General features: G+C 47.0%; 1 protein-coding gene across 7 annotated transcripts in view; it reads left to right on the top strand.

Moving 5' to 3' along the window:
* DPF3 (double PHD fingers 3) overlaps positions 1–26,758 on the top strand; it is a 254,843-nt gene that overhangs the window by 162,911 nt on the left and 65,174 nt on the right. For all 7 annotated transcript variants that reach the window (XR_013993331.1, XR_013993332.1, XR_013993333.1 and 4 more), the window contains exon 7: positions 16,139–16,276. Coding sequence is in view for 3 of the 7 variants with exons in the window: in XM_081048238.1 (XP_080904364.1) it covers positions 16,139–16,276 (138 nt within the window). In the remaining 4 variants the exon portion in view is untranslated. The remainder of the gene's footprint in view (positions 1–16,138; positions 16,277–26,758) is intronic.

Raw genomic sequence — 26,758 nt, 5'->3', positions numbered from 1 at the left:
ATCACTCTGCGTTTGGTCCTATTGAGTCTCAATAAAGAGATACAATAATATGTGGCTTCAATATACGGGATTCGATAAAGGCAAATTTAAAGACATTGCCCAGTAGTTAAATTTCATTCTCCACAGATTCACGATCCCTGCCATTTTTGTATCGTCTGTGGTTTGATTTGCATAATCCCTACTCCATCTTTTGAGTTATTTATGAAAATAGTAGGCCACCTTGGACCCCACCACCTCTTTCCGGGTTTATGTGGAGTAATGATAGCTATCTTTCAGATGTGATTGTATTTAACCCTTCTTGGTATACATTTCTAAATATAGTTGTCCTGTTATGTTCTTGGTCCAAGCTTCCCTTTCAAGATGGGTGGTTGAAATATTATCTTAGCTGTTAACTTTAGGTGATAAGATAGTTTGTCTGTTGCCTTTCACTCAGCCATTGAATTATTTCATCTCAGAGAAATATTAAACAATCTGAACATACTTTGTTTTTTACCCAAATCCATGGTGTGTGTATAGATGAATACTTCATTTTCCAGCAAGTAACCAGTCTCTATTAAGTATCCTGAAAGTTTACTAAGCTTAAGGATTAAAGTTCAGTTTCTTCCCTTTCAATCTCTTGCTGAAGGAAAAGTGTTCATTACCCATAAACAAAGCAACTAAATATGACTTGGTGAGAAAGGTTGTCGTGTTTGTCAAAGTGTGGACCTGAGCCGCCAGCACAGAGATGACCTCGATGTTTATTAAAATGTGGATTCCTGGGTTTCCTACCAGACCTCTGGCATCAGAACCACTGGGAGCAGGCCCAGGAACCTGCATTTTTTGGAGCTCCTGAGGGGAGACTGATGAATACTGACTTTTAAGAATGACTGTATTGACGGTCTACTTTATCCAAATTTGAAGACTTCTGGCCTGTGACTGCTCAGCCTTTTTTTTTTTTTTTTTAAATCCCCTGCTTTTTGCATCTGGAAGTTCTAGAGTCTTCAGAAATTCTCCAGGCAGAGTGCCGCAGGCTTGCATCACTGTTTTAGTTGGTCTCTTTAGAATCTTTCTTTTCCAATTCTTTTAGCATTGATGTAAAACTCAGCAATCCAGCACTTGACTTTAATTTACTTAATAGCTTTAAATCCTAATAGTCTCATTAGTCCCCTTTTATAGGTGGGATGATAACTGGAGATAGACGTACGCATATGAAAGGAATCCTTGGGTTTGGGCTACTGGGATGTTTTAAAAATCATTTCAAGAGTTTGCCTCTTCTCTTCCTAATTGCTCCCACGCCTGAATTTTCTGTTAGCATCATTGGGGAGACTCCCGATGAGAGGAGACCTGCTTTTCCATTTTCTTTATTCAAGGAGCACCATAGGAAAGAAGATGGTAGGGGTGGGGTAAGCTTCTAGGGGAGAGAGAGGCAACATTTGTCTCTAAGCCTTAGCCGTTTAGGGAGGAGCAAAGCACACATTTGCCCTTTTGCTGGGCACAGTGGAAGTGATTTGTGAAGTTCTTTTTTTTCCCCCAGCTTTTTCTTTAAAATTTTTTTAAAAATTAATTTTAACTTTATCGTGGAAAGAACATTTAACATGAGACCTACCCTCTTAACAAATGTTTAAGTGTACCATATGTACTGTTGCCTGTCAGAGCAGCGTTGTATGGCGGAGCTCTAGAGCTCATTCAACTTGCTTGATGTAACCTTTATGCCCATTCCACTCTTTAATGTTGTGAATTTCATTTTTTTTTTTAGACGTATCATAATTGTGAATCAGGCAGTAATTTTTTTTTTTTTCTGTGACTGGCTTATTTTACTGAGTATAATGTTCGCAAGCTTTATCCATGTTGTTGCATACTGAAGGATTTCCTACTTTGGAAAGGACAAATAATATTCCATTGCATGTGTATACCTCATTTTCTTCTTCCATTCATCTGTTGATGGACATTTAGATTGTTTCCATATCTTGGCTATTGTGATTAGAGCTGCAATGAACACAGGAGTGCTAATAGCTCTTTGAGATCCTGATTTCAATTCTTTTGGATAAAGACGCAGAAGTGGGATTGCTGGATCATATGGCAGTTCTAGTTTTTATTTTTTGAGGAACCTCCATACAATTTTCCATAACAGCTGCACCATTTTGCATTCCCACCAGCAGAGTACAAGGTTTCCAGTTTCTCCACATCCTTGCCAACACTTATCTTTTGTTCCCAGTTTTTTCTAATCACGGTGGTAACTCCTGCTAATGGGTGCGTACAGCGTGCACAGCACTGTGCTAAGCATTCTGCATCCTTTGTTTCTGTAAATCCTCCCACCTTGAGAGGCAGAGACAGTTGGCCTCACTTTTCTGTTTAAAAACAGGTTCAGAAAGGTGAAGGAACTTGTCCAAGGTCACACAGCTGGTTAATATTAAAGCTGGGATGGGAATCCTGGTTTTTCCATCTCCGAGCCAAACTACCCCAGGATATCTCCACACACATTGCAGATTAAATATGCCCCCTTACCTGGAGTTTGGTTTTTCTGCACACTTGATTTATCAGGTGCCCTGTCCGCTGTTGGCAGACGGCTTCTAGGTGTCAGGTTAGCAAGCTGGACTCTGGTCGTAATTATAATTGAAGTGGAATGGAATGGATTATATAATTTTGAGCCTTTTAAATTTGAATCTGTTACAATCACTCCCCCTTTCCCCTAAACTGGGGCATTAGGGTAGATTAGTGACAAACGGCAAATAGACGTGAGTGATTGGCCTTCCAGAGCGAGACTCATCCCTGAGTCATGTCCCGTATTCTTCCATCAGGAGTGAGTCTTCTCAACTCAATCTCCACATCAGTAAGAACTTTGTTTTTCACCACCCTCACCCCACAGACATAGATTTTTGTATTGTATGGCCCATGACTAAAAACAACTTCTTCAGTGTTGCCTGTTCTAGAAATCCAAGAAATCCAGTGGGAGTGTAACTGTCCAGTCGGGGCTGTGTCAGAATGGGGTCTGGAGATCCTTCCTGCTCTTCTTGGTGGTGGCATACTGGAGGGTGAAGGGTATGGGGCAAAATGCAAAGGTCCTGGTTCTACCCTCACTCAATGGCAATGGCACCGTTCTCCCTCCCCACTTGTCAGTGAAGGGACCTCCTTTCTTCCCAGGCAGCGGCTTAACAACGAGGTTCTTCACCCAGGAGACAGGATGCTGGATTGTGGAATAGCATGGGAACTCGGCCATGCTTGGGCCATGGGGAGCCATGGGATGGGTGAACTAGCATCTGGGGCAGACAGCCTGCACGAAAGGCAGTTGCAGAAAATTTGCTTGACTACAACCTCCGTAAAATTCCTCTGGTTTCCTGCATACCTGAGTGCACAGGGAGAATTAGATGACTGTTGCGGTCCTATTAAACATTTTTCTGAGGGCATTAAGGCCCCACATTCTCTAAGACTCATGTGCTTTTAGCTTCAAGCTGCAGTGGAAAAGCCAATAATGCGGCCTTCAGGCTGGCTGCCCTTGTCGCTGAAGGGAAGCCGTGCTCATCACTCAGTTGTCAAAGCTATTATCTTGCAGGTCCTTGCTGGGGTGTGGGCTGGGGAGGGGTGAGGAAGGCTCCGTGCCCCAGAAACTTGATTTGTGGAACAGGGCCGGTGGCATGGGATTGATCCCTAGAGATCGAGTGCTTTTGTTATAGCAAAGCTGGGTCTGTTTAAATATTTAAATGTCACCGTGTCATGGACACAGGTTGCAGAGTGTCCCAGCAGGGCTGGCCAGAGGCAGGGCTGGAGAGAGTCTGAAGTTTCTCTTTGATACTCTCTTGCCCTCATTTCCTTTGCTCCTCTGCCTGCCTTCCCCCTCCCACCAGCCCCACTCTCTAGCATTCTTAAGAATCTTGCCCACTGACCACCAAACCTAGGTTTGCCTTTTCTGGGCTGTAATTTACACCCTCTTGAGTTATTTTCTCAACCTTATTCTCAGCTAGTTGTTACTTGACGTAAACTTTGTGGCAAATAATTCCTATTAAGATAAGGATGACCAATAACAGGGTAGGTATTAACATTTGTAGAGGTTCTTTTTATTAAAAAATATTTTTTCTATGGAAATACTACATGTTCATTGCAGAAAAATCAGAAATTTCAGATAAGCATAGAAGGAAAATAAAAATCACCCATAATTTTACTCCTCAGATATAAGTTACATTTTGTTTTATTGTATACTATTTTAGGATTCGCTCTCTCTCTCTCTCTCTCTCTCTCTCTCTCTCTCTTTCTTTCTCTCTCTCTCTCTCTCTTTCTCTTTCTGTCTTTCTCTGCACATACATACACACACACACTCCAAGGTACATACCATTGTAACCCTTCCCCCAATTCAACATACATGAGGAACATCTTTCCATGTCAATAAAGCCTTTTTTATGATGACATTTTAAGGTTATAAAGTACCTATAAAATACTGACATGCCCAGTTTGCTCAATGTTCCACTTGTTGGATGTTTAGACAGTTTAAAATGTATTCACTATTAAAAACAATATTGCGGCTTTGTCTTTGCATAATGCTTTTATTATTTCTTAGAAGCAGAATTACGAGGTCAAAGGGCCAGGTGCACAGCGTTTCTCTCATTGGAAGTCATGGTGGGGGGATCTGTAAGTAGGCAGTAAGGTCAGTGCCGCCTGGCTCAGAGAGAGCTGAGTGAAGGTGAATGTGTCCAGGCTTTGGAGTGAAAAGGCTGAGGTCAAACTGTGGCTGTGCCACTTGTTATCTGAGACTTTGAAGAAAAGCATTTGGGCTGGGAGCCTCCATTTTTCCCAGGTGAAGCGGAGACAGCACATGGGTGGGAAAGCTACATGTGAGAATGTGTGTAGAGATATTTGCACATGGTACCTGCTTCATGAATGTGTCTCCCACCTTTGCCTTTTCCTTATTTCCTATGTGTCCAATATAGTTGGAAAGATAAGGCTGATGTCACATGAGGAGGTAACATACTGCCAGGCAGTATTTCATTGACTGGACAGTGGGCACTGTAGAAATTCAAGGGAGGGAGGGGCCTGGTGTGTCAGAGGGTGCTTCCCTAGGACGCAGAGCAGGTCTCAGTGAGTGTGTAGTGAATTGATTTTGGGCTCCAGGGGTGGGAGTGGGGGGGTGGGAGTGTGGGGAGAGATAGTAATAGTAGTGGTAAAAGTTTGTTGACTTAAATTATGGGCCTAGAATGCTCTGTGGGTTTCATTTATATTCAATCTTTAATCTTCACAAAAGTGCCATGAGATAGTAGATGCTATGATCTTCTCCATCCCACAGGTAAGGAAGCTGGGGAGAAGGGGGCTCGATGAACTTTCCTGGGGTTACACAGTGAACAAGGGGCAGAGCCAGGATTTAATCCCATCCCCCCACCCACCCCCGAGTCACTCACCTCTTTCTGGAATCGGCCTCACTTGGCACATACCATTACATATGCTACCCCTCACTCACATCTGCTAGCTGGACGGGGAGCCTTCTGAGGGAAGGGGCCACTTCATATTCAACTGCATCCCAGCCCTCGCAGAGCACAGTGGTTGTTCCCAAAACGTTGATGAATGTGGGATACATATGTCAGGACAGGAGATTGACCCAAGCGGAGTGTCTGGGTAGGGAGATTGGGAGACACAGCTGGACAAGGGTTCTGCGAGTGCCAGGCTGAGTTGCTTTGAGGTTGGCCTGCAAGGTCAATGGTGAATCCTGACAGTCCCCAAGACATCTCTGCCAAGGATTAGGTGTTCAGGGAAGAGAGCTTGAAGCCTGATGGCTGGGAGGAGCCTTTACCAGTCAGTTAGGAGAAGACATGAAGTCTGGATGGTGGTGACCGCAGGAACAAAATGGACGGGGCGAATAAGAAAGACATGAAAAATCTGCAGAACCTGGCAGAGGACAGGTAGGAGGCGGGATGCAAGAGGTGGCAACGACGACTCGGGAAGTTTTGAGCTTGGGTTGTGGAGACAGGAGGAGGCTTCCCTGGGACGTTCTGGAGGAGGAAGAGGTCATTGTGGGGAGTGGGGAGACTTTGACATACGAGTTTGTAGAAATGGTAGGACACGCAGGCAGAAATGGTTAACAGATGCTGATGGACATTTGTTTCCCCCAAAGAAGTGAGGGATTTATACCAATGTGGCAGGTGGATGAGGGCCTCCCTCAGGCAAGTCAGCGAGAGACACGGACCCACAATGAAAGCCAGCTCTGTGTCTGAGGCAGCATTTGTGTCACCTAGGCCCCTCAGGGATGCTGAGAGAGAGTGCGCTGGCCCGAGTCCCAAAGGTTTGGGGCCTGCCCTACCTTGTGACAGTGGGTCTGATTTTTCACTTTTCTCTGTTTATTTTCCCCGGAATGCTGACAATTATGTTTATTATTTAAATTGCTTTTATTGTAGGATTACAAAAAAGAGTGATATTTTTTAGCCTCTAAGCTAACTGGAGGCATGCTAATGTAGGACTCACTAGATAGCATAAGGAATCAAAGACGCTGTCTCTACAAGGGAGGATGGTCAGAAGAAGATGGTTCAGAGCCTAACATTTGAATCTTGGCTGTGTCGCGTCCTAGTCATGTCCTTGGGCAAATGACAAAACATCTCTGAGGCTTGGTTTCTTCTTTCCAGTGCGGACAATAAGGTTAACTTTAGAGGTTTTGTGGAGGGTTAAATGAGACTGTGTGTAAAAGCAACTCACTGCCTGGTTCATAGACGCGCTCAGTAAGAATTTGTTTTCGTTGTATCAAGTTAAGCAAGGGTACTTATCACACACCGAAGTGGGGCCCCCAGTTGTGTTCTGTGCACTGGCTGCTGGAATTGTCAGGGACCAGGGAAGCAATCTGATAAAGCGAAATGAATGATCCAAAATAGCTAATGTTTCTTGAACATTTGTTGTGTGCCAGGCACTGTGCGAAGCGCTTTGCAGGACAGACTCACTAAGTTCTCAGAACACTCAGATGAAGTACGACGCAGTATTATCCCCATTTTACAGATAAGGAAACTGAGGTGAGAGAGATCAAGTCACTTGCCCAAGGTCACACAGCCAATGAATTAGCTGACGCAGGAAGGCAGACCGCAGACTGACGGGAAGTCTGACCAGAAGTCCGTTACTGCTTCGCAACAGGGCAGGAAAGATTCCCACTAACACATTTAATGCTTTGGTTTTGGGAGTTTCTGCATTTCTCTGCCTAGAATCAGAATTAGGTTATATAGTATTTTGAAATGAAAGGCTTAGAACTTATATCTGTTTTTCCTTTTTTAACCTGGGAGTCATATTTACATATAGTATACATATTCCTAAAACAAGTGAATGCTCTCTTTTGATGGAGACATAGGACTTTCGGGTCACTGGTGTTTCCTAGATCCTGGCTCTGGGCTCACTCCTAATACATGGGTCAGTGCCAGTCCCTGAGGAATGTGGCTTTGAAAAATCAGGATGTTACACACCACCCCTACTTCAGCCCCCTGTGTTTCTATCCAGAAGAATTCTGTTTAAAACAAGCATGAAGTGACCTGGAAGAAGTAAAGGAAAGCAGCTGCAGACCTGGCTTGGGGGGTGGGGAGAGGGATGTAGGCAGCACCTGGGTGGGTCCTATGGCTGGGAGCCTACTTGGCTTTTTTGTCATAGTTGAGGGAATAATTGCTTCAGGACGTGCATAGACCTCAGGACCCAGAGCACCAAGAGTTGTGAAACGCTAGAATGAAAGACAGATCATCTGATCCAACCGACATCGTCTACAGATATTGAAACCAAGGCCAAGAAGGTATGGGGTTTGTCCAAGGGTGTTCGTGTCAGAGCCATGGCCAGACCCCAGGTCTACAGGGGGCCACCCACGCCCGCTGACCTCTGGGCTTGAGGGTGGGGAAGGGGAAGCCACCTGGATTTGCCCGGGAGGAGCTCCTTGGTGCCTAGATGGTGTAGGAACTGGACCAGTCTTGAAGCCACCACTTTAATCTCTTAAACTTGGTGGAGCCATCGCTGGCTTTTGAGAAAAGCCTGGGCATTTCAAACAGTCATAGGGATTAACACCCCACCCTGAGTACACAAGTCTGAGCTGCTGCTGGGTTTTGTCCTGAGCTGAGTCACTTGGGGCTCCTACCGCTCGGAATTGGTGGTATAAGTATTCCTCCATCCCCTCGGTGGTTCTGCAAAGAGAAGACAGGGTTGTCTGGAAGGTTTGGGGAGCCAGTCTAGTAGGGTGTGATTCTCCTGTGAAAATGGCCTCCCATTATTTTCTGTCCTGGCCCCAGCAGCACATAGGGTTCCACTTAGAAAGGCTGAATGGAAGAGAATTTGATGATGGATTGATTGTGGGGGTGTGGGCAAGATAAAGGTACTGACAAGGGATGGGGGCCCCTCCCCATTCTGAGCCCCAAGAAGCAGGAAAGACACATGGCATCCAAAGAGGGCTGGAGCTGTGGAGGGGGCCATAGCCCTTGCACCAGCATGCTGCCCACGCAGGGATGGGCAGGGCACAAATCCTCAACTTCCCTCTACTCACCCTCCATTCTACTGCTGGTGCCTCCCACAGGCCAGACTCCACCAGAAGCAGATGGCAAGAGGCTGTAGAGGTCGGCCCCAGGCTCTGGGGTGGGCGTGGTGGCAGATAGAGAATGACTAGCAGTTGTGTGCTTCAGAGTCAGGCAGACCCGAGTTCCAGTCCTGACATTGCCATTTAGCAGGTTGCTTCAACGCCCTCAGCCTCAGTGTCCTCATCTGTAAAATGGGACGATCATCTTTACCTTGTGAGCTGTTGAGAGATTCAGTGTAAGAACGTGTGCCTGCCTGATTGTCTGTAAGTGTGGTGCTTTAGAGGCACCGGCAGATGACAGGCATTGCTGGTTGATTTTTACAGATGAGGAAGTCAAGCTGCAGAGAGAGTGAAGTGGCCTCCTCAGGGTTGTATGTAAGTGTCACAGGGCAGAGCTGGGAATGAAATGCGGCCTGGTGACTCCCAAGGCCCAGCCTTTGTCTCTTGAACGCTCATCCCGTAATTGCTATCAGTCGCTACTGTCAGTCTCTCAGAAACCACTGGCTCAGATACCCACAGCGTGCTCCAAGTTGGGCTGATGAAAATGTGCCAGAGTCATTAAGTTATCAGTGGGGAAGGCGGCCGCTTCTCCCCGGCAGGAAGGCTTCTGCTGTCTGCTGCAGCCGGCTTTGTTCACACAAACTGCCCCCGTTCTCCCTCCCCACTCCTCCTCTCACTCCTCCTCTTCCTCTTTCTCCTCCTCCCCCTCCTCTCTCTGCCCCCTCCTCCCTCCTTTCCAAGACAAGGAGTGAGTGGAGTAGGGTCAGAGTGTGTGTGTTTTGGGGGAGGGGGGACGTGCTGTAAATATTCTGAGGCAACACTGAAGGTATTCATAACTCCAGTCAGGAGGTCCTGCCTGGAGAATCCAGCTCTGGATGGGGAAGTGGGCAAGTACTATTTCTGCAGCTTGACAGATGGATCCGCCCCAGGGGGAAGGAGAGAGAGGAAGGCAAGCTGGACCTTCCTTATTGTCACAGCCATTCCTCTCCATGTGCGCTGTGCCAGAAACACAAAATCCAGGTGCCTGCTTGCCAAGGTGAAAAGAAGGACCTTAGGTTGTGCACAGGCAGGCTTGACTGGTCCCAGGGGTGATGGCTTCAGAGGTGCATGACACAAAGGAGCTTGCCCTGGGGAAGGATACTGGAGTGGGAGGATGGGGGCACAGCCCTCTCTGAATGCTTCAGCAGTCTTGGGGCTCAGTCTGATTCTGCACGACAGATAATTCCAGAGTGAGATTGCTGACATGATAAAAGGATAGCAGATGGTTCTACTACTTTATTTTCAGAATGTATCTTCCCCACCCTGTTTTTCTTGCTACTCCATCACCCCAGACTTCAGAGGAGAAAGGACTAGGTTTCCCCCTCCCCTTTTGGGTTTATTTCCTTTGCTGATCCACTTTCATGGCAGTGTGAGACGTAATAACAGCTGACAATGGCTGAGACTTCCTATGAGCCAGGCACTGTTGGAAATGTATTCTCTCACATAACCCTCACAACTGTGAGGTAGGTGTGCTGTCACGACCATCCCCGTGTTCCAGAGAGGATGCTGCGGCAGAGCGATGTAGCAGTCAGTCAGCGGCGGTGGCGGAATTTGAAGCCAGGCAGTTCAGATCCCGCCCACCCATGAACCCACTGTGGATCCTGCCTCTGAAGGCAGGGCCAACCCAGAAGAAGGGCCAGCGCAGTCGATAGCACTGAAATGATCACCGCTGAGTGGCTAACCACTCTGGCCAGATTTCCAAGGTTACCTCAGAGGGGACTCAAGACGGATTGGGTCCTGCGTTCACTGTGGCAGCAATTATGCTACCAGGCTGGCTGTTTGGCATAACTCAGTCCAAGATCTCCACCTCTCTCCCCAACTGGTTTCCAGGGCTGGCTGCATAATTTATGGGGCCCAGCACAAAATGAAAATGAGGGGTCCTTTGTTCAATAGGTATTAAGAATTTCAAGATGGCAACAGCAAAGCCTTAAACCAAGTGTGGGCCCCTTCTACCCGGGGACCCTGTCTGAATGCACAGGTCACACATCTGCGAAGCTGGTCCATACGTGTTCAGCGTGTTGGGGAGATAGAATGAAATGCAGAAGGTGAAGCAGGACTGATTTTCCTTCTCTTCTGAGACAGTCAAAGCAGGATTTCCAAAGCATTTCTTTTCATCTACACATAACAGTCAGATCAAGATGCAGTTCAACCAAATAAATCTTAGAAGTCTCTTGTCCCTAGGATGAAGTCATTTGAAGAACTGGGACTTGGGTCAGCAGCTTCATTTTGGGGTCAGGAATCTTGCTTCATTATCTCCAATCCCTCCTAACCCTGCCTTTCGAATCCCCTCTGCTTTCTCCCTCCTCCGCCCCCCCCCCCCCGCCTCCTGCCTCCTTTTCTTTAGCCCATGAGCCTGCTCAACAAGCACCCCTCAGCCTCCCTGTCCCCACAGCCCATTCGTCCACCAGCCTCACTTTTTCCCTCCTTCCACAGACACACCGGAAGGAATAATCCGTGGGCGCCATCACTAGCGACTTCCTCATTTCCAGGTGTATTCTAGCCTCCTGCAGCCTCGCCTCGTCCTCCACGAGGCTGCAGATTCCCTTCTCACTAAGGTGACCTCTATTTGCCAAATCCAGTGGTCCCTTCTGAATCCCCATATTTCCTGACCCTTCTTAGGCATCGGACATTGTCCTGGCTCCGCCTGTGTGCCCGCGCCTGCTCCTCTGTAGGGTGGGGGTGTCGGGGTGTGAGTACATTTACTTGACACTCTAGAATAGGCTTGGCACGGGGCACACACGCACTCAGTAGCTGTGAGCGGTGGCCAGGACCGGTGGTATAGTCACCTGGAAATCCTACTCCGTGTGCTTATGTTCCTCACTCCTGTGTGAGTCTTTCTTAACAAACTTTTTAAAAAATCCGTTTTTCTTTTTCCAGAGACGCTTAGGACACTGGTGTTTTCTGAATTCTATCCTATGTCCACACCTTTCTTCTCTCTGTCCACAATCTCTCCTTTTCTCCGTATCCATCACTTCCATTGCCACCCAGCCAACTCCAAAATCCGCATCTCTTTCCCAAGCTCCAGGTGTGTGAGCCAACCCCAGACTGAACTCATTCGCTTCCTGCATCCGTTTACCCAGTTGCCCAAGTCAGAAGCCTGGGTGTTTTTGTTTCTTCTTTAGCTGACGCAGAGTGCTGGCCACAAGTCAGACCCTGTGCTGGTCACTGGGGATGCCACCATGTGTAAACACACAGGGCCTGTCATGCTTCCTGCCGGTGGGAGACATGCTGATACATGATTAATCCTCAGAAGGTAACAACCAGGTTCCTAATGTTGATGGAAAAGACTTTTCCTGGGGAAGGACATTTGAACCAAATTCTGAAGGAGGATGAAGCATTAATCAGGCAAATTGGGGCTGGTAGACATTCTAGGCAGAGGGAAGAGCTTGTGCAAAGGCTCTGTGGTGGAAAGAAAAATGCTTATGAAAAGGCCAGTGAGCTGGAAGGCCAAGAAGGAGGTCAAGTGTGGCATCAGATGAGGCTGGGGAGGGGAACGGGCTGGGTGGTGCACGGCAGGGAAGGCTGTGTTAGTCTTTCCAGGCATCTCTGTGCTGCTTATACTGACTGCTTTCTGCCACATTCTCTCTAACTCGTCTCCCATCCTCAAAGTGCTCATTGTTTCACACGTGGAAACGGAGCCTCTTGCCACCGTCAAATCCATCTTGTGCACTATAGTCTGAAGTGGGGTTTCAAACATGTATATTGGATTAATTGGTCCTCAGGGTACAATCCTCCCCTGACTCCCCATTGTCAAAATAAAGTCCTGCCCAGCTTCCTCTCAAGGGGCTGGGCGGAATGGGCGCTTTTGTCTGCGTGGTGCTGTCCTGCTCATCTCACAAGCCACAGCTCATCCCACCTCCTCCAGGAAGCCGCCCCACACCCTCAAGCCCATGTGCCGGCCCCTTTGTGCAGGGCACATGCTCACACTGGCGCATTTATCCCACCTTCCTTCCTCCTGTTGACATGTACTCTTCCTCTGCTAGACTGTGAACCCCTTGTGGGAAGGGAATGAGGCTCATTTATCTTTCTTCTTCTGGTGCCACAGGCTGGCCACATACTAGGTAGTTAGTAAGTGTTTTCTTGAAGGCCTGGTGATGAAGGAATGACGGTATATGTAAGCAGGTGGGGGAACGAAGTTCCGTCCAGAGAGCTCTACATGCAGGGACCACGGTAAAGGTGTGTGGCTTCCAGCACTTCTATGGGCTGCCTGGCTTTGTTTCTTCTCATAGCCGAACACAGGTCTCCGGACTGCTTCTCACTGCCCTTGCCTGCCACTGCCATCCATCCAAAAGGGTAGGTGCACGCAAGGCGGGCAGAGTCCAGCCCAAATACATCAGTCTTCTAGCCTAGTGTTTTTTAAACTCGCATGTATCAGAATCACCTGGAGGGCTTGTTAAAATACAGATTGCCGGACTCCGCCCCAGACTTTCTGATTCAGTAGGTCTGGGATGGAGCCTAAGAATTTGCATCTCTTACACATTTCCAGCTGATGGTGCTGGTCTGGGGATCACTCTTTGAGAATCTCTGTTTTATCAAAAGGTTTTGCTCTAAAAATGATTACCCTCTCTGGGTAATTGTTTTTGGGCAAGGAGAGATGGGAAGCTTTTTTGCTTGAGTTGGGTTTTGTAGGTTTCAAGGACTATTAGTATGAGATTATCGTGGCTAGACAAATCCGATTCTATGTATTTACCTCCTCCCCCATCTCCAGGCTTTCCCACAAAGGGTTTCTGTGTTCATTCATCAGCCAGTTAATGAATATGTTTTGAATGCGTAGTCTGCGCATGGCAACATCTGAGGTGGACTTGTTGCTGTCAAGAAGAAATCGATGTGAAACTGTCCTAAGAGAGGTCCCCTAGTGCAGACATAACTAATTCAAGGGATCCAAAGAAGAAATGCCTGTTTGGATGGGTGGTGAGTTCCACATCAGTGGAGCTGTCCTAGGACAGGCGTCTAGAGTATTCGTGGGAATAGAACAATTTGATGGTTGGATCCGATCGCTATTAAAATCCTGTGATTGAGGAAGACAGTGGTGACCGACATAACAAAATGGCACCCGTGAACTGCTGTGGTGGAGAGGATGGTGGGGGGTCTGCAGAGGCAGCTGAGGCGTCCTCACGTAAATGCTGCTTTTATCAGTCTTATTTTTAATAAGCACTTATTCCTTACCAAGAGTATACTTGGTGATGAAATGGGGTCATATATAATGATCCCATAATTTGCTGTTTATTGACCTCATATCATTTAAAAGGTTAAATAGAGAAAGCCACACGCAGGCCCAGAGTGTACCTCAGGGGCCTCTTTAGGTTTCACTTCCTGAGTCAAATCGCATTGAGATGTGTATGTGTAGTACCATTTAATGTTTTTTGCAATATTTACAACAGAGGAAGGGAGGAGGGAATGAGGGAGGGAGGGAGGGAGGGAGAGAGAGAGAGAGAGAGAGAGAGAGAGAGAGAGAGAGAGAGAGAGAGAGAGAATGTTAGTAGCCAATTGTAGGACTTGAATTTATAGTCACTAGGTCATCAGCTTGAATTTCAGACTCTCGTCGTATTATGAAAGTCCAACCAAATGCCAGATTCTGTAGTAAGTCCCTCTTTCAGAAGCATTCAATAGTAAAGACACGGCAGACCAAGCTGCACCCCCTTGCCCCTCACTACTGGTTATTAAGCATCTTTTATGTGTTGGGTACTGAGTGAGATAGCTTACAAATATTATTTGTAACCCCTTTAACTATCCTTCAAGGTAAATAGTGCTATCATCATTTTCAGATAAGAAAAAAGGCACAGAGAGATTATGTGTCTTGTCCAATTTCACACAGCAAAACTCAACTCATTTTTGGAAGTCAACATAACCATAAAATCGAAATGTGATAAAAGATAGGTCAAAAATTATAGATCTGTCTTAAGTCTGAGTATAGCTGCAAAATGCAATATTAGCGAATAGAATGCAGCAGTGTATCAAATGGATAATACACTCTGACCAAAGGGAGTGCATTCTAGAAATCAAGAATGGTTCAATAATAGGGAAACATTAGGAAATCAGCATAATTCACTATCAACAAACTAAAGAAGAGTTATATATTAGTAGATGCTGAACAGGCAGCCAATAAAATTCTATGATAAAATCGTAAAACAGGAATAAGAGGAACTACTTAAATTTGATAAAGACTAAAAATTAGCCACACAATTCATTCTAATGAATGAAACACTAAATCCAACCTCATTAAAATAGGAAAATCTTGCTTTTGCTATTTTAAAAATATCGCCCTGGTGATTCTTACAAACTAAGCTCAGAAGATAATTAATTTTTATAAATTTGAGAAAGAAGAGATGATTATTTTTGCCTATGGTTGTAGTACCTAAAAAACTAAGAGAATCTAGTAAGAAAAGAGACTTGACCAGATATAATAAAAACGTTGGGCATGATTTCTGGAAAATAGCTCTTCTCTATAGTATGGAGTTCATGTAGCCAGTTAACTTTGGCACCTGGAACTAGGATTTGAACCCGGGTCTCACGATGAAGTCATTGCTCTTTGTGTCTTATGAGATATTTATACTCACTATAACCCAATCATGTGAAAAGAGAGTCTGTTAAAGCTTGAAACCTGAGATGTTCCAGCAGATCAGCAGGGTGTGCTCTGCTGGGGAAAGGCAGGGGCAGGAGGAGAGGGTTGGCATAGGAATTTTACTGAAAGACCCTGGAGGCTTCTGCTGCCATCAGTGCCACCTCTCCAGGGGCTGAGATACTGTCAGGGGATGTTGGTCTGGTCTGAAGCCATTTAGCTAGACTTCTGCTTCTCAGGTACCGAGCAGCCAACCCAAGGAACTGCCCGGTCTCCTTGGCCCTACTTTATGTTGCTTTTTGCCCTTGTGTCACAGTGTCCATTTCAGAGACATTGGGTACTAGGCTGCCAGGGCTTCGAGCTCTTGGTTGCCACATCTACCAAGGATGCCTTGGCTTCATGGTTTCCATGGTGGAAGGGGGTGGAACATGTTTTTCTGACACCAAACCACTGAGTGATACCTCAAAAATATTATCCAAGTCAAGTTTCTCTACTTCATAGTCAACCTCAGGATGGTGGAAGAAGCACTGCACAGGCATCTGGGTTCCAGTGGCTCTGCCACAACTAGCTGTGTGTTCCCAGGCAGCTCACTTTGCCTTGCTGGGCCTCACTTGCCTCATCTGTGCCACGGGGTGTTGGACTGGATAGTCTCCCAGTCCAAACTTCAAAATGAAAATAGTCGTCATGTTTATCATGTGCCTGGCACTGTTTAATGCTTTGCTTAGAGATTAACTCATCACTTCCCATTTTCCCTCTGAAGAAACCGAGGCACAGAGAGGGTAAGTGACTTGCGTAGGGTCTCACAGCTAGGAAATGATGGAGTCCTGACACACTTCATCCTCTACTTTGATGGCTTTTCTTTTCTATCGCCTGGGCCCCTGTGGTAATAGGGGTGTTGATTCTGTCCAGGGGTAAGGGATGTTGAGTCTGGGAAACAGTTTTTAACGGAAACCCAGCTCTGGGGTGGACGGATGGGAGTCATTACCTAGGGGAGTGTCGGCAGTGGCTGCGGAGGTTGCTGACATTTGCATTTTCCTTCTCCTTCTTCTTCTCTCTAGTTTGCGGCAAGCGCTACAAGAACCGGCCAGGACTCAGCTACCACTACGCTCATACTCACCTGGCCAGTGAGGAGGGAGATGAAGCCCAAGACCAGGAGACCCGGTCCCCACCCAACCACAGAAACGAAAATCACAGACGTGAGTTCCCACCTGGGTTGGGACAGTGATGAAGTGGGTGGGCAGGGCCGCAGAGCATGCCTTTTATCACCTGTGGCATCTCTGGTGGTGACCGTTGATTGGTCTCAATGTGCTGGGGTGCGCTGGCTTGTTCCACCCAGCCCCAGCTGCCCCTGGGGTTATCCGAGCCCCAGGCTGAGAGGGAGCTGGGCAGGGGTGGCTCACTGAGCTCTGCTCTCGGGAAGGAAGGTGAGAGTTAAGGCAGAAGGGAAACATCCTCACTTGGCCATCGTCAAATGCCAGACCTGCTCCTCTTTCTCCCAGCTCCAGAGGATCCATTCACAACTGCTGACCAGTAGAGGCTCCATTCACTTGCATATGTCCATTCATACAGACATTCCAAGTGTCTCCTTGGAATGCCACCAAGAGATGCAGAACATTCTTGATTGATTGTCTTGGCTTTAGGGGAGGCTTACAATTTTGATACAGGGCTCTCCTGCCCAAGAGCCTCCGTGCTCTTTGCTTGAGCTCTCAGTCAGCAAATGTGACCTGGGTGCGTTTGATATTTGGCATGCTTGGCTCGAAGACCCAACATGAGCCTGAAGATTTGTTTTACCATTTCTATTCTTTCTTTTCTTCCTCAACTTCCAGTTATGAATTAGGGAGTCGTCAAAAAAGGCTTAGCATTCACCCTTGACTTCCTCTATAACATTCCCTGTGGTTTCTGGACCTACCGTAAACTCAAAATGGGGTGGGATGATGGAAACTTCAGGACTTGCTTCAAGATGTAGGGCATTCTAAGATCATTAGGTAAGCAGTAATTGTGGACATGCTGTGTGTTTTCTATTCTGTTCATAAGCTTTGGTGGTAGGTGTTCTTGAAGTGAACAATGTAATTGAAGGGATCAGACCTTTAAAAATAGTTCAGACTCTAGGCTTTCAGGGTGACTCCTGTGCATTCCAGCCAATCAGCTCAGTCAACTGATGTTGATTGGCTGTGTTCACTAAATATATGAACTAATTAACACACCTTGGCCAAGACCTTTCTTTGGACGAGGGTGGGTTTTTGCCTAACCCCACCCCACTTTCCCCTTGTCACATTGCCTGTTGTATTACTCTGCTTAGGCTGCCGTAACAACATAAAGCAGAGTAGGTGGCTTAAAGGACAGAAGTTTATTGTATCACAGCTCTGGAGACTGGAAGTCCCAGATCAATGTGCCAGCTGGGTTGGATTCTTCTGAGGCCCCATCCATGGCCTGTGGATGGCCACCTGCTTGCTGCCTCTTCACATGACTGTCCCTTTATGCATGTGTACCCTGCTGTCCCTGTATGTCCAAATTTCCTGTTCTTACAAAGACACCAGTCAGATTGCATCAGGGCCCATCCTAACAGTGTCATTGTAACTCTTCCCCTTTAATCACCTCTTTAAAGACCTTATCTCCAAATATAGTCACATTCTGAGGTACTGGGGGTTAGGACTTCAACACGTGATTTTGGGGGCAGTGAGGGGGGATGACGTAATTCAGTCCATAACACCTTCTTTATTTCTTACTCACTTTCAGAGTCCAGGCCTTTTGTGTGTCAGATACTTGTGTTCTTACCCACTGTTGTCAACCTGGACAGAAAAGCAGGGTAGGAGGGTCGGCAGCTTTGCCCACCTCCCCTCACCAGCTCCCAAGTAGCTACAAGGCTGCTGAGGTCTCTTGTCTTCTCTCTGGGGAGAAGCTTCCTTGGTCCAGCCGCCCTTGTCTTTCAGAAAGGAACATATTTGCATTTCGCTGTCTCTCTGCTATCCCTTCTCTGATCTAAGTGGCTGAGTGGTAGCCATTGTCTCCGTAGCTATTTTCTCCTGGGTGGAGCAGATGGAGAGTGATCTCCTTTGATTTGGGTTGCTGTCTGGAAAGTATTTGTTAACTATTGCTCTCTCTGAAGCATTTATTAGCTTGGTATTTTTTGTCACTCCTCCAGTGCTGGCTTATCTCCTTGACATGTCTTCTCACACGTCAGGAGGCCATTTTGTTCTGTGTGTAGGTGCTCTGCTCACACTGTAGGGTTTGGAATGCTTTTCTTTTGCTATCTCTCTTTCATGAATGTGCGTGGTGGTGGTAACAGCAGAGGAAGGTTCCATGTGGTCCCTCAGGAGAACTGCAGGCCCTACGTGGATCAACGCCGTCTCCTCCTTAGCTCTTCCTGTAGTTCCCCCTCCCACAGGCTGGGTGCTCGCACGTTGTCTCTGTCCCTCAGGAGCTCCTCACACACTCATGGGTCAATGTCTTCTGCCTCCTCATGTCCTCAGCGTGAGGCCACACAGCGTTGCTTGGTAAGAAGCTGTGTCTTTCCTCCTCTTAGATGGAGACATCTTCCTAAGAAGTCTTATCCTGCTGCTTGTTCTCCTCTCTCTGTGGGTTGGTTTGCCCGTGAGCACACTCGCTCCAGCCCCCTTTCCCCTTCTTTTTACTCCGCTGATGAGAAATTGGGTTCTTCTAAAAGGATTGTCTTGACTACCCAAAGGTTTTAAACTGCATAGAAAAGAATAACTATACTTCGGTTCATCCGGATCCCCCTCCCGTAAGGAAGGTTCCAGAACCCTCACACACACCTTTTTAATGACATCTCACAGCCCCTCTCTGTGATTAACCCCATTTTGTTAGTCGGCAGGGTGGGCAAAGGTCTTCAGCGTCCACAGAAGCCATCCTCTCCCCCTTTCCCAGTTTCTCTGGACAAATCCGAGAGATAGCAACTCTTCCCAGATTCTCTGCACCACACACGCCACCCATCTGCTTGTTGCTGTGAATGTGTGCTGTTCTGTCCCACATTCCCGTGGTGAGCAGCCCCCAAACATTTTCTCGTGAGCACTCATTGCCAGCATCATTAATACCCAGTCATTAGCTGCTCCTGTTGTTTGGGGTGGGGGTGGGCTCCCATCCATCCTGCCCCTACATGCCATGGGGCTGTGTGGTGAATTGAATGTGACAGCTCTGTAGAATCCTAAGGTCTCAGCTCTGTGATCCTTGGCAGGGCTTCTGGAGTGGGGGAGGGAAGCAGGGGAGCTCAATCCACGAGGCTAATCTGCAGTTCCCTCAGGAAGCGGTCTGGGCGTCAGTGGAGTGGGAATGCTGACTTTTCCCTCTTTAGCGAGCTGCAGTGTGACCCAAGCTGCTTGTGAGCACAGGCCTATCGGCAAAATCGTCCTACAGACTCAGGAGTTTTCAGGGCCATGGGCAGCTGCGTTGGCACCACCTGCAGCATAGAGACCTTTCGACTTTGGTCCTCCTGCTGTCCCTTGCAGCATTCTCCCTAGCTGTGTCTCCAGTGAAGCCCATTGCTCATCCCTGTGCCTGCTGCTGCTGAAGGGCCGAGTGCAGCACTGGAGCCGGCCTTGACCTTCCCAGCCCCAGACTGGCCCCGTGCCGCCAGCTCAGCAACTGCCTGCCATTCCTCCTGCCTCCCTCCCCCAGCTGATGTTCTCTGGCCTTTGTTCCTCCCCTAGTTTCTCATTTTCTCCTGCGCGTACGTTCCTTGTCCTTCTGTAGGCTTATCCCCTTTCCTTTGTGCCCTTGCCTATCTGCCTCAGCCACAGGCATCCCAGGGAGCTCAAATGCTACCCCTTGGGAGCTAGTACTTTTCTGATGGGGTCTTCCCTACCTGAGCTGCTCCCCTTCCCTCCTCCCTCTGTGAGGCTGGCTTCTTCTTCCTCCCTCCATTTCTCTTACCACCTTCATCTACTTTCTATAAAGGAAATATCTCCGTGTGTGTGTGTGTGTGTGTGTGTGTGTGTGTGTGTGTGTGTGTGTGTGTGTGTTGCTATCTGGAATGCCCGGGGAGGTTAGGACTCGGGGGGCAGAGAGGTACCACTCAGAAGCATTCTATTGTGACTCCTTAAATGCCACCTTGATAAACAGCCCCAGTGAGACCAGGGTAGCAGAAAGAGTACTATATTGTAATTCAAGACTCCTTTGACACAGGCTCACAATGTCAAAACTGTTCTTGAACTTCTTTTTACCTTCTCTGTACAGTGGGAATCAATTATAGATAATGTTTTCAAGGTATTTTTGGGACGGGATGGGGTAGGGTGGATGTGGGCATCATTGAGGTCCTGGACCTGGATGGAAAAGCTGTGTAAATGAATTCAGTCTAATCCGTTCATCTGTCTGTCCATCCATCCTCGGTTCAGTACCATGTACTGATTGCTGCCTTGGTCCCTGTCCTTGAGGAGCTCACAGTCTGAGTGGGAGTGTGTACCAGGGTGTGTGCAGGATGGCGAAGGAGCAGGGGGCTTGAAGGGCACATATGCTTTCTCCTCCGTAGGGCAGTGATGCTCTACGTGTAGCACCCACTTCGCCTGGGAACTTATAGCAAATGCAGGGTCTCGGCTCCACTAGACCTGAAACAGAGACTCAGGGCGGGGGTGGGGGTGGACACCAGCAGGATATGTTTTAAGAAGCACTCCAAGGCATTCTGGTGCCACTAAAGCTTGAGAACCACTGCGTTAGGGGACTTGCAAAGGCTTCGCTGAGGAGGTAACATTCAAGGTAGCCCTGGAAGAATGAGGAGGAATTTCCTGGGAGGGGAGAGGGCTTCCCAGGTACAGAGGTAGGGAGGTATGCTACAGCATGGCACATCAGACAATTGTTAGTAGTTGGGTCTGATAGCATGGGAAGAGTGGTAGAAATGTAGGCAGGGGCTGCAGTTGGAAGCGTCTTGTATGTGTGCTTGTCATCCTGTAGGAAATGGAGAACCACAGTAGCAATTACTACAGGACAAGAACTAATCATTTATAAAGAAATCTGTTTGGCATATTATTAATTGTTATATGGCATATCATTTAATAGCATAAATGAGTGTAATATGCTCTCTATAACATAACTGGAGCTCCTAAGAGGGAAATGTTTTTTAAAATATGGGTCTATAAAACTTATTTCAAGCCTATTTTCTGGTCCATGGAATGGAAGTTGGGTTGTCCTAGGTCCTGGGAGGTCTTAGTCGTGCATATAATGGTGGCGTGCTGGGTTTTTAGTATCTTTCGAGAGAAGAAAAGGCCCCACTTTAGGCGCCTGTGGAGGGCATGTTGTACTCTGCAGAACTGAAAGAGGAGAGCTGAGTTGATTAAGGGTAATGTCGGCTGATTAGATAATCTGAAAATTAGTCTGATAATGTGCAAATTACCTAAAAGTAGTGTATGATGTCATTGCCACACTAATAGGAAAGATCTAACAGATGTCCTCTTCTGACATCTCTGTCCTCTAACGTATGGCCCGGGGGCAATGCATACAGCTTTAAGAGACAGTGAAAATTACCTTTGATACAAGTTTAAGAATGTTGGACCACTCTGAAAGGTGCCTGAAAAGCCATAAGTAAAGCCCACACAGCTCACCACTTACCCCACTTCCATGCAGGAAATACAGGATTTGTTACAGAGGAGAAAAAGGAAAACTCAAATATGGGGCTCTGTCAGGAAAAGTGAGCTGCTTTTCTCTTCCTGAAGAGCAGATTTGGAAACTAACAACAGGTGTTCTTTAGACGGATTATCATTTAACTAAATAGTTCAGAGATTGCAAAGCGCAGAAGAACCCGAGGGGTTGCCCTGCCCTTGACAGTATCCTTGGAGTTAATTTCCCAGTCTTGTGGATCATCCATACACTTGACCTAGTGGCTGGGAGAATGGCAGTGCAATTGGCCAGGCTAGCGTGGGTATCATGACTCTGCCACTCTGCTGTCTTCTGTCTGTGTAAATGTGGGTCAGCTACTTAAACTTCTCTGCTCTTTCGTTGCCTCATCTGTAAAGCAGAGAGAACAATCAAACTGACCTGGTGGGGTTGCTGTGAGTCTTCAGTGAGATGATGTGGGTGTTTGGCACCATGCCTGCCCATTGTGATGCTGAGATCCCATCTCTGTGCCATTTGGACCAACAGAGCATGTCTGCAACTACAGATGCCTGGTCGGAGTCAGGGCCTATCTGCGGCTGTGTGATACTGGGATGCCAACTGCCTGTGGGGGGAGGGGGTGTCTCATTGGCATCAGGCGTGACTATCAGAGCCTGACCTGGCCTGGCACATCCTTTGCTGAATTTTGGATATGGGACACCAATCCTTCTACACAAGCTAAACATGAGCATTTATGGAGAACTTGCTGTGCGTGTACCCACTTGTGGGGCTACGTGTGATTGGGCCTCCAAAAAGACATACCATGTGGTCTCAGCCTTAGCAGAACTTCTGGTTTAATTGGGAAATAAGATGGATGCGTGAAACGTAGTGAGAGGAATCTGTGCAGTAGAATCTAGCCACATGTGCCATCCCTGTATTTACCATCCTATTTCCCCAGGATCAGGGATCCACCTGCCATCTGCCTTTCTGTGAGCTTCTTATTTCTCTTACATTTTTGGCCTAATTACCGAGAATGTTCAGAATTGAAGAGTTCCATGTCCTGAGAAATGACGATGACAGTAACACTTGCTGACATTCCTTGAATGTGTCAGACATTGAGCTAAGCATGCCACATTTGTCTCACTCATTCCTCACAACAACCCTATAAGGTAGGTGCCATGTCCCCCTGGAAGACATATCACGGCACCCAGAGACTGAGTGATGTCCCCGTGGCCACAGAGCATGAATGGGAATTTCTCCAGTTCATGTGTCACTTCTTTTCCTGCCATATCAGAAATAAAATTATTTTGCATCTAGGAGAGAAAAGAGGCAAAGAAATGGTGGAACACCTGTTAGGCATCAGGCAGTTTCCTTGCACCATCCCAGGTAGTGTTATGTTACAAGTGCCGGAGGCACGTGCTACTGCTCTCATTTTACAGAGTAGGAAATTGAGACGCAGAATAGTTGAGTAACTTGTCTCAAGTCACACAGTTAGCAAGCTGGGAAGCTGAGATGTGGATTTGCTGGAGTTAGACACCATTCAATTATGTCAGCACGTTGGAACCCCAAGTGATGGATCTTGGTCTCAGCCAGGGATCTTTGTCTTGGTCCTACTGATGCCCCTTGATTTTCACCTATAGACCAATTGTCAAATGCATCATCTTACATAGTGGCATTTCGAGAGAAATGAATGTATTAACGAGCACTGTCTTAGTTAGGTTGGGCTGCCATGACAAAACACCACAGACTAGGTGGCTTAACAGCAAGACTTATTTGTCACAGTTCTGGAGACTGGAAGTCACAGATAAAGGTGCCAGCAGGGTTGATGTCTGGTGAGGACTCTCTTCTTGTGCTGGAGATGGCTGTCTTCTTGTTGTGTCCTCACCTGGCCTTTCCTGGGTGCATGTGGGTGAAGAGAGAGAGAAAAGCAAGCTCTCTGGTATCTTTTTTATAAGGGCACTAATTGTACCATGAGGGCCCCATCCACATGACCTCATCTAAAGCTAATCACCTCCCAGAGGCTCCGTCTCCAATACCATCCCACTGGGATTAGGGCTTCAACGTATGCATTTTTGGGGAGACACAATTCACCCCATACTAGGAACATTTCATCTTCCAAACTGACTTTAGTTGTGTGTGATGTTACATGGATTCCACCCACTCATTCCAAGTTGTATTACACTTTGTAAATGTTTTACTATAGAAAAAAAATCACATATACCACTCTGTTCAATAATTTTCCTTCATTTTTCTCTCTCATTCTGTGTCTCACTTAGCTCTTACATCTCTTTTTGACCTTTTCTTTCTTAAAAAAAAATAATAATAATACTAAAGCAAAACTCCTAGGATTCATCTTTGGCTCTTTGTTTTATTTTGCCACCCATGTCAGTTTCCCCCCAAATCTGTTTCCTTTTCTCCATCTTCTGACCGCCACTGGCTCCTGGTTGGATCATTGCAACTTCTTGATTGGTTACCGTTACCTCTTATAGTCCATTCTCCATGGAATAGCCAAAGTGGTCTTTTTAAAGTATAAAACAGATGATGCCATGCCCTGAGCTCCCCACGTTATCTCATTTGCATGCAATCCATGCTTCTCACCTCGAGGGCTGGCGCTTCTGCTTTTCAGCACCATCGACATCACTTGGTACCCAGCTGACTGGTTTTCCCAGGACACTGCCAGACCGAAAGCCCCGTGCCACACAAATCCAGACAGTTGACGACCCTGTGGGGGAGCTTGTAAGAAATGTGGACTCTGAGGCCCTACCCCAGACCTGTAAATCCTAAGCTGAATATCAAGGAGATCCTTCAAATTTGAGAAGCCCTGGCCTCCAAGGCCTGCCGACCAATCTGACTTGACGTCCCTTTAGGAGTGTGGTTGTAGGTGCTCAGGGTGGTGCAGGATCACGTGGGCCAGCTAAGAGTCACACGGCCTGGGTTTGGGCCAGTGTAGCCACTCACTAACATGGGACCTTAGACAAGTCACTTAGCTTCCTTGTGCCTCGAGTACCACCTGTGTAAAACCAGAACATTAATGCATCTATCTCAGGATTACCTGAAGATTAACTGTTAATCATATAAAGTGCAGCATTAACAGAAAATGCGTGTGACACAGTGTGACATGACTCTTACGTGTTAAGTTAGATAGAGCCATGGTTCTCAAACTCGAGCACATCCGCGCCCCCTGGAAAGTTTGTTAACAACACAGACTGCTGGATCCCGCCCCAGAGTTTTAGGTTCAGTAGGTCTGGTGTGGGACCCTAGAGTTCGTGTTTATAGCAAGTTCCTAGGTGAACCACTGCCTTAGAGAAATCTAGCTTTCAAGGATTGGTGTTCAGTCGACTTCCTTTTATTTTATTTATTTATTGATTAAATAATAATGATGATGATAATAATTAATAATAATTGGATGCACTGAGTCAGGTAATTGGCCAGGAATCAGGCTGCACTGTTAAATCGAAGGGTTAGACTTGGTTTTCATTCTTTCACAAAGGTTCCATTCTTCCTGGGGCAAATGTCGCTGTGGCTCCTAGCGCCCGCTTCCCGGCTTGCATTCTAGGTGTGTCCCCCATCCGGGCCTCATTTCTGGGCTGGGCTGTCTTTTGGCTTTATGGTGCCCTGAGGCAGTCCTGATCTTCAGGTCTGAGGAATGAGGGTTCATGCTTTTCCTTTTCCTGAATACTGTTTTTTGGTCTGAAGGGTACAGCCAACGCTGGTCCATTGTGGACTGACGGGGGTGACATACCTGAGTCTTATGGTAGTGGAGGTGAGGACAGGTGGAGAGGGCTAGGTTGGGCAAGACAGGAAGGGGGCTTCCTGAATTCTAACAGCACAATAATAATATCCTGACAACTTACATGGACAAAGTGTATCCAGCTTTAAAGCACTGAAATGTCCTGCAATTCTCTGAGGGGAATGACACCACTTCATTCAGAGTTGACATAGTTGCTCTCACATTAACCGTTTCCCCCTCTCAGTGACTCATTTGGTGGCAATAATAACTTGCTACGCCAGGGCATGAACTGACCCACATGACCTTCCACTGGAAAATTGAAACCCCTCCTTGTGCTTTCTCTAATCAGCACTGAGAACTGTAATCAGTTTTGCTGGGTCTTTTTCGAGCTTTTCTGAAGCATCATTGACAGACCCGGTGTTGATGGCCTTAGGCTAGAGTGCAAAGGGCATTACTGACGGGTCATGTGACTGTCTAGCCCCAGAACTGATGATGTGGTGTCCAAACTCCAGCCAATCGCAACGCTAACCAAATACATCTGTCAAGATAGAGACATCAGTGTGAGCAGACAAGTCTGTTTGTACAGCACAGCATTTCGGAGTAAATATTCTGAAAGCATGTGTCCAACGCTATGAGTTTCGTATTTCATAAAGGAGGAGGAAAAGAAGGAAGGTGCAAGAAAGGGTGGGATGACAAATATCACATTTTAAAATTCTTGTGAAGATTCTCTAGCCACAAAAGCACACAATAAGACATGGCTTGTTTTCTCACTGGCTGTTGCAGGGCTCCTGACAAGAAAATGGGGTTCAAGAGGCTCTGGGGCCAGCGGAGTCTGGGACTTCTTAATTCCTTCCATCCTGGTTTTCCAAGAAGTGCCTAAGGGAGAGGATCCCTGCAGGAGGGCAGGCCCACTGGCTTTCTTCACTGCAGCTTTGGTCTCTCCAATGGGCCCCCCCATTATTCCTACTCTCCACTTTCTGTCCTTGTTATGAATGGAACTGATGCTGGCAGTGCCTTAGAATGGTCACTCAGTACCTGGGGAACCTAGTCTTTGACTTTCCTTTGCCTGGCACATATTTCTCCCCACCCCCACCCCAAAGCCTCTGTGAAGATGTGTCCATTCTTTCATGAAGTATTTATTGTCAGCTCTGTGTCAATCACAGTGCCAGGGGCTGGGGTTTCAGAGATGGAAGATGCTCCTCCTGCCCTCAGGGGGCTCACGGTTAACGGGGGAAGAGACACCTATACAAATATAAAACAATGATGAAAGGCTGAGTTCCTCTGGGTTTGGAAAACTTTGCTTTTCTGTCTCTTCTTTCACCCTATTATAATCCTTAACTAATAGGCCTAAAAGGGATCTTAAGATGTCATGTAGCATATTATTCTCTTGCGTCTGGATAGGCGGCACTCA

The sequence above is a fragment of the Rhinolophus hipposideros genome (genome assembly GCF_964194185.1).
Source record: "Rhinolophus hipposideros genome assembly, chromosome: 5".
NCBI lineage: Eukaryota > Metazoa > Chordata > Mammalia > Chiroptera > Rhinolophidae > Rhinolophus > Rhinolophus hipposideros.
Note: the sequence above shows the minus strand (reverse complement) of the source record. Positions and strands in the feature narration are given on the sequence as shown.